Consider the following 8,708-nt stretch of genomic DNA (forward strand, 5'->3'; position numbering starts at 1 on the left):
GTAAAGGAAAGGAGGCATTGGCCCACATTGGGCTGTCTGGCCAACTATGATGATGAGTTCTGAGAAATTTAATTTTAAATTTCAGACTTTTTTGAAATTTAATATCTCAGGAACTATTTATCCAATTTTGCTCACATTTTGTATTTTGCCATGTAAAATTATATTCCAAAAAAGTATAATTGACGTTAAGGGGTACAATTTCTTCGAGTCCAGACCAAACTATTAGTACTGTATGGGCCAATTGCGACTATCCTCTACATTTTGGATGTCAAAATCTGAATCCGTTGAAAATAATTGCGTTTATTCAGAGAAAGTACGTTTTTTTGCCTGATTTCGTAACTTAAAATATCGTCTGCACTTATTAATTAGCATATATGAGGTCACCCCCGCGAACCATTAAGAATAAGTCCTAGAACGCGAAGATCCGATCATTAGATCAAAAGTTATCCAAGGTGATCCCTTTTTTCATTTCGCGTTTTGTATATCAAAAATCTAGTTAACAGAATTCGTCTAAACCTTTTCAATATAAAAGAGAGAGAAGAGGAAGGAGTGGTAAAGAAAAAAAGAAAAACAATTAAAATCCAAAGCAAACTTGAAGTAGTTTTTAAATAGCTAAGCATCAAATGTAATACACGATTAAAAAAGAAATCATTTCATTTGACATTTTTTAAAATTTTATTTTCTGTATCGATTAATTTTTCTTCAGATTTTCTACGTTATGAAGATTATGAAGTTTCTCCAGAAATATTATAGACTGAAAGAGAAATATTTTTACCATTTTTGCAACAGACTTTTGTCTATTCAAAATGATTTTATTATTAACTACTTACTAATTAGTGTCTAATATTGTCTCTCAATTATTTTAAAGTAATGTTTTGTAGTTTTCATTTTCTTTACACAGAATTGTTTATAAAAATTTTAACAAAACGCAAAATATGTAAACAAAGCATAAATGTTTTGACACTAAAAACAATTTCTGAAATTTTATTTTTTTATGGGTTTTTTTATAAGTTTTTTATAGGTTTGGAGCAAAATCTGCTCGTTGAAGCTGTAAAGAAAAATATAAAATAGCGTAATACATTTTTATTTAAAAGGCCAGTAAAATTATTTTTTAGATATTGCAATTTTACTAATTCGCTTTTAAAGAGAATTTCAATAAGCGAAGTATTAAAAACTATTTTTTAAATTGCATATAATTTCAAATGAGGGAAAGCGGAATTAATAATATATTTGAGAAGCTTTTGGTCATGTATGTAATCATCCATGTTATGTAATGTGTATGACCATGTGTTATGTTGTATGACCATGTAATTGCACATTAAAATTCGAATTTTTAATTTCTGTACTAATAGAGAGTTCACAAAAGCCTATAAAGGAAAAAAAATTAAAGCTACTTCTTTGCATTATTTGTTAAAAATTTTCCTCAGATATTGCGATTTTAAACAGCGTAATTATTAAACAGCGTGAAAAGATTATCACGACTCTGGTCAATATGCGAGTTCTAAGGAAAGTTATCTGAAGTATGATGAAAAAAATATTCCTTACATATTTTCAAATTCTAACTGGTAATTCTTAAATTATAAAAAGCAAAATAAACAATATATTCGAGACGTTTTTGGTCGTTTATGTAAGTATCCGTGTTATTTTGTTCACTCTTAAAGATAATTTCAGCAATCAACGTATTAAAAACTCGTGGTTATTTTTAAATTAAGTGAAATGAATAATATATTTGAGAAGCTTTATTATGTAAATATGTACTATATTATGCAAACATCCATGTAAATACCCATTTAAATTTTAATTCTTAATTTTTGAACTAAAAAAATCCACATAAGCGTTTAAAAATTTTTTTTAAAGCTACTTGTTTGCATTATTTTTCAAAAATTTCTCTTAGATAAAGTGATTTTACAAGAATATTTAAATATGAAACAGTGTGAAATGATTATAACGACACTGGCTAACATGCGATTCCTATACAAAGTTATTCTTATCAAAAATAATTTTCCAATTCCATCATAGAATTCTTAAACTATAGAAAGCAAAATAAATAATATATTAGAGAAGTCGTTTATGTAAATATCCATGTTCGCTTTTAAAGAGAATTTCAGTAAGCGAAGTATTAAAAACTCGTTATTATAATATATGTTAACGACTTTAACTGCAATATCAGCGTTTCTGATGCATCACTGCGTTCTTTGGTTGAAGTAATTTTTATTTTATTGGACTGGCAGAGAGATCAATCGATCGTTAGAATATTGATTAAATCATTAAATGTTTTTCAAGACTTTTAAAAGGAGACTTTGATTTATGTTTTAAGTTTCTCTTCTTAAAAGACAGTTATTATAAAATTAAATTTTAGCTCAAAATAAGCATAAGATTTGAAATAATTTTAGGCATAAATGTAAATTTTTCATTGTTATGTTGATTTTTTCGGAAAGTATTTTAGTATTTTTAAAAAGAAGTCTTAATTAAATTTTTCACAACCACTTTCACACTTAAACCACATAATCATTAAAAATCATCTCAGCTTATGAAAACTTCGAAGGATTCTAAGCAATTATCTTTTGGTTGGTGACCTTTCAAATATGGAAAGCAAAAAGCAGCATTTCTGGCATATCTTACTTTTTTATTGTCGAAAATGTAAAACGGTAAAAACAAAAATTACCTAATATGAAAGTTGAAGATGTATTGACAGTACGCCAGTGTCAAAACTCTCTTGCAAAATTTCGATATGGCAATTAAGATGCACCAACTGGTGAGACACAATAAAGGCATTAATTTATACAAACCGGTGAATAACAACTCGTGAGGTCGTTGAGAGATTAAATTTAACGAATTTGACTGCTCATGATAGTTTGTTCTCACGGACATGTTCTCAGGGAAAGAAATCTGTGATTTGATCCTCAAACGTCAAGACATTTTTGAAGAGCATCATCACTGAGGATAAGAAAGGGCTTGTCTATGATTATGTTTTGGTCTTTACCAATTCTTTTTTTTTTAATGGTAAAACTTTTACTTCAAATGAGGAGGTTAAAAATCACCTAGATCAGTTTTTTTGCCAGAAGAGAACAAAAATGTTATAAACGTGGAATCATGCAACTGACAGAAAGATGGCAAAAAGTCATGATCAAGAATGGGCAATGTATGGTCCAGTAAAATATTTATTCAATAACAGAAAATTGTCTTTCATTTTCATAAAAAAAATTACTTCGCGAACAACCGAATAATATGCAAGAAACGCTAGTTCAATAATGATTTTTTTTCCATCTGGTTTATTTCCTTAATTTATTACTTAAAAATTGCTGTTTTTTAGTATGTACGTATATTTTATTACATTAAAAGATGCTTTTATAATTATTATTACATGATACAAATTTTCTACGAACTCAACTAGATGTTAGATTGAAATATATATATATTTAAGTTAACCATATTATCGTATAATAATTTTTAGAAATAACAATAATATGGTTAAACTTACTATATTAAGGTTGAGGTAAATTCGAATGATTATATAGTTTAATACTCTTCAAAATTTTTAACAAAGTACTTATTTTACATAGGAGTATTGTTCTAAAATATTTCATAATTTTTTTAACAGGTTTCATAAGAAAGTTTATGAAAAATAAAAATTATATCGGAGACAATATTTTCAATACATTTATCGTTTGTGATTTATTATTGAAAAAATATGCTTGAAAACTGAAGTAAAATTTGAAATAATTATTACTGTAAGTTAGAGTTTACATCATTCCTGATAAACTTTCAAGTAAATCATCGGGAAAAAGTAGATACATTAGTCTAAAATACACTGACAAACTGAGCGTTATTAATTTTGCATCGCAAGTTTTAGGAATTTTTTAGTGTGTTTGGAAATTTTACGAAGAAAAAAAAAATACTGAACATATATAGTATTGCAATTAACAAGATGAATTAGATCAAAAAATATAGCGTTTCATTTCGGTAAACTGTGTATAAGTCTTGACATTGTATTACAGCTCATAATTGCAAGTATTTTGGTTGTAATATCGTATGGTTGGATTTCATTGCCGACGAGCAAGTTCAATTATCATAAATTTAGTAATAATGTATAATAAAATATTTTACAAAAATAAGAAATAATGCTTTATTGTCTACTTTTCAGATGGTGTGAACTCCATGGGAGAAACAAAGCGCCAAAGAACATCCTACACCCGGTATCAAACATTGGAGCTCGAGAAAGAGTTTCATTTTAACCGGTATTTAACCAGACGAAGGCGGATTGAGATTGCCCATGCACTATGTCTGAGCGAAAGACAGATCAAAATCTGGTTCCAGAACCGGCGAATGAAATGGAAGAAGGAACATAAGATGGCATCAACTATGCCTCCACAATTACCTCAGGTACTACCAGATCACATTCCACATCATATGCATGGAGAGACCAAAGCGTAATTCATCTTGATTGGTTGTTGTTAAAGACTATGAAAAGCACTAAAGGTCATGTATTTTCATTCACAGCTTTAGATCTCGTATGCACGAACCCAACAAGACTGAGAATCGTTTATGTTCATTTATCATGGTAGATTAAGACGAAACATTTGGAATGCTTAGGTTTGCATTTTTTTCAGTTTTAAGCATCAGTTCACAGCCTGCTGTAACTAAAAACTGAACTAAATGTTCGAGCAGTTTAATGTTGTGATAAATAAATGAACAGGCTCTCATGAAAGTTTTAGTATGTCATTCCACTGAAACCATTTAGTAACCTATAATGCTGTATTCTTCAAAAGACAAACTTATGAGAAAGTTCTTTGTTCGAAAAAGTATTGGCGTATAAATTTGTTCCACACTTGAAGAACATTTAAGGAACTATCGAACACTTTGAAGCCATGTTTAGGTGTATGGAATGGAAAAAGGGACGGAAGCTGAGGAGCCATCGAACATTTGAAAAACATTGGAGACAGCCTCCGGATGGAGCTTTCTTCTCCTGTATCCATAGCAACGGACATAGTACGGAAAAAAGGAATGAAAATAGAAATAAGAAAAAGAAAAGAGGGGGAAAGAATATATCGACATGGTGTCATTACTCAACGTCGATCAAAAACTGTCGTCTCCTTCTCTAAGCTATGCCAAAGTCTACTTTCTGTACAGCATTGGCTGCTTACTAAGTCAGATACTCTCAAAGGATATCTGACCAGAAGATAAAGTGATGTACATAAAGTAGCGCTTGCACGTAAACTTTCTTTTTCAAGAGACACAATAATTTTTAAAGTCTAAATGCAGCAACAAAAAATTAACTTCAATGGTTATTCATAAGTGGAATGTTATTTTCAAAATGCATTTCTTTTAATATAGCGTTTTTTGAAACAGATAATAAGACTTTTTTTTTTAAGTATTCAAGTTTATTGCTTTAAAGTATAAGGATTTTAATTTTGTTAAGGAAACAAAAATCAGGTCAAAATGGAGAGACATTTTTTTTAAAAAAAATTCGGAAACTTATGGTAATGCATATTTGAAATGTTATTTTCAAAATGCACTTTTCAGTTTCTGTTAATATCACATTTTTTAATCTTGTTTCAATACTATTTTTGTAACAGATAACGAGATTATTTTTAACTTTAAGATATTCAGATTTATTATTTTAAAGCACTCCTGTTTTTAATGTAGTGTACAGATACTCAAGTTTGTAATTAAATACACATTCTGATTTTTTTTAACAAAAAAAAAATACAGGAGCAATTTTTTTTTTGGTTTAAAAATTCATATACCTTAATGGTAATGTATAAGTTATATTCAAATTTCCTATTCCATTAATGTACTGAATCAATACGTCTTTTTTTAAAACTTGTTTTGATGCTGTTTATGAAGTAGATAATAAGATGTATGCATGGTTAGTTTAAAGTATTTAATTTTGTTGTTTCAAATTACAAAGTACTCCAATTTGTTAAAGCTTCAAAACTTGAAGTTCAGTATTTATTATGTAATTCTTAAATTTTTTAAAGTAAAAAGTCTAAATGCAGCAACGTTTAAAAACAAAGTTTAAAAAATTGCAGGAACTTTACTGGATAAGCGTTTTTGCAATGTAATCGTAAAAATATACTTTTAAATTTCTTTTAATATGTTGAAGCAGTCTGCTTCATCTGTATTTTAAGAGAAATAAGTTATACGAAAACTTTTTAATTTAAAAATTAACTGAATACTAATATAACTGAATATACTATAATATTAACTAAATACATTTTTAAAGCTGAAATCCCATTTTACCCCATTTTACAGCGTTTCAGATATTTAAATTGTGAAAAATATTAGACAGGTAAATTTTTTGCTTCATAACAATATATTATATTGACATGAATATTTTATTATCTTGCGCATGATTATAAAAAAATATAGTACAATTTCAATCAAAAAATAGTTCAATAAATTTAGTTATTATTATGATTAAAGGAACCAATTTGATGAGAGTTTAAACCAGTTTTTAACAGGGTACGAGAAAATTAGTTTAGTTGTTTTATATTTTTGCCATTTGAAGTATAAAACTACGTAATTACACAAATGTGATTTTTTTTTTACAGCAATTAAAGTAAGGATATATCCATAAATAATTTGACAGTTATAATTCATTTCTCCCATTGAAAAAAGAATTACAATAAGCATTAATATCTATGCTAGGAAAATGTATTAGAACAATTGGTCATTTCAGTTCTTGTTATTGGTAAAAATTTAATCTTATTTGTAACATGGAAATAAATTACGTACAGTGATTTAAGTCCTCTGCTAAAACATTTTTTATTTTAATGCTGAAAAATTTAGAAGCCATTGATAATTTTTACTTTAAAAACAAAAATTTCTGTCAAAAATATTAATATTTCACAAACTTTCGTTCGTTTCATTGCATTTTTAATAAATTTAATATCTCCTGCACTGCAATCTGACTTTAAAGCATGTTTGTATTATTTGAACGATATGCTTATAAGCATATAAAAGGTCATTTTCTTTGCAAATTAAACATCGAAACTTTAATGTTTAATGTTTCCCACCCTTAAAATTTAACATCAATTATTTTTGAAAAGCAAATTCTGTTATTAACTATATTTCACAGTTGAAATTTTAAATTTGATTTTAATAATATCAATAAGAACTGTTTACAATATAATAAACTTCAGTAGTCTTTACATTTTACGTACTCAGAACAATGGCAAAATAAATATCGAAACGAATATTTTATTTTTCAATTGAATAAATAATTGAAGGAGAAAGAAATCAAATTTAGTCTAGAAAATTCTCTTTGATGCATAAATATTCCTTCGTATCCATCTTAAGATTGTGTATGTATATTTAAGGTTCTCGTAAGGAAGAAAAAGAATACGGATGAAAAAGGGAAAAAATGTGAAAACGATTCGAAATGTTAAGAAAACGGAGGGAGAGACGAAAGTTCGCACTTTTTTTTTTTGCATCTTGAACGAAGGATGAGAGAAATTCTTCGCGACTTCTGCATGACTTGATTCTTGATATTCTTGCTGATCTTGCATTTTGGGCTTGGTTGAACCTTACTACATTTTCTACATAGTACTTTCGGCATTTTTTTTTTATTCTCCCCTTTTCCAATTTTTATTTTATTTTCCACTTCAGATTCTAACAGAATTTTTACTCTACAACGGTGGAGATAAACTGCGTTAAAAAGGTTTCAGTATAGTTCTGTTTTTCTTTTCACAGTTAGTAAGGTTAATTTTGTGAGTATCATTTTGTTCTGTAAGAATCGTATCAACTTAGGTGAGTTTTAAAGTATGCTTCTGTTGTATTCAGTGAGTTGTTTTCATTACCGCTGTTATCTTTTTTTTTTCTTGAAGCTTCTGTCATCTCATGATACAGCTCTTTTTAGTGAATAGTATGTTATTTTTATAACTGATTCAAATTTTTATCAGCTATTCATGATTGTTAGGTTAAATTTTGCCCAACCTTTTCAATCACCTCCCACTAATTATAAAAATGTCGAAAATATTAAAAAAATCCACACTGCTCCAAATTACCGCAGTTTCAAATTAATGAATTATTTACTGCTTTTAATGATTGTCATCTGGAAAGAAAAATCTCACCAAATTCGTTGTATCTTTTTTTTTTTTTTTGAAAAGGAAAAAAGTTTTATGATGGAAACTTTATCAAAGTCTTAAGATCGCTTTCCATTCTTAATTTCAAATGAGTTTTTGTTGTTATGTCATGGTATATGTTGCTTAAAATGATTATTAGCTTCAATTGTACAGCATTTCAAATATAAGTTTTTTTTCAAAAGAGATTCGAAAACTTTTTAGCCGTAAGTGGTTTGGAACGCATTCCACCTCATTTACATCTTTTAGTTGAGACAGACGCATTTTATTGAGGAAAAAAAAACTGACACTTTGAGGCGCATCCCACCGGAAGCTAATTTTTGTTTCAATCAAAACCATCTAATTTAGTAAAAGTAGGTATTTTCTTTTATACATTATTAATTAGTAAGTCCACTTGTCCCATTCATAAACTTGTAAGAATATTGGGATTCTTATTTCAAATTTGGTCTAACTAATTAAAATAAAAATAATCGCTATTTACAAGGTTCCTGATCAAAATTTTGCAAAATTTAAAAATCTGTCAAATTTAAACATTTTAGTCCAGATTTTGGGAATGGATATATTAGAATATGGCCCAAAAACTTAATCTGTAATACGTCTTTATTCAAAAAGAAAAAAAAAATG

At 27.9% G+C, this 8,708-nt stretch overlaps 1 protein-coding gene across 1 annotated transcript in view; it reads left to right on the top strand.

Moving 5' to 3' along the window:
* Scr (homeobox sex combs reduced) overlaps window positions 1–6,762 on the top strand; it is a 63,237-nt gene extending 56,475 nt beyond the window's left edge. The window contains exon 2 of the mRNA XM_021148680.4: window positions 4,145–6,762. Within this exon, the coding sequence (XP_021004339.1) occupies window positions 4,145–4,434 (290 nt within the window). The 3' untranslated portion in view covers window positions 4,435–6,762. The remainder of the gene's footprint in view (window positions 1–4,144) is intronic.
* The last annotated feature ends 1,946 nt before the right edge of the window (window positions 6,763–8,708 follow it).

Source organism: Parasteatoda tepidariorum, chromosome 12, assembly GCF_982258835.1.
Source record: "Parasteatoda tepidariorum strain Cologne lab strain chromosome 12, Ptep-v5.0, whole genome shotgun sequence".
Classification (NCBI taxonomy): Eukaryota; Metazoa; Arthropoda; class Arachnida; order Araneae; family Theridiidae; genus Parasteatoda; species Parasteatoda tepidariorum.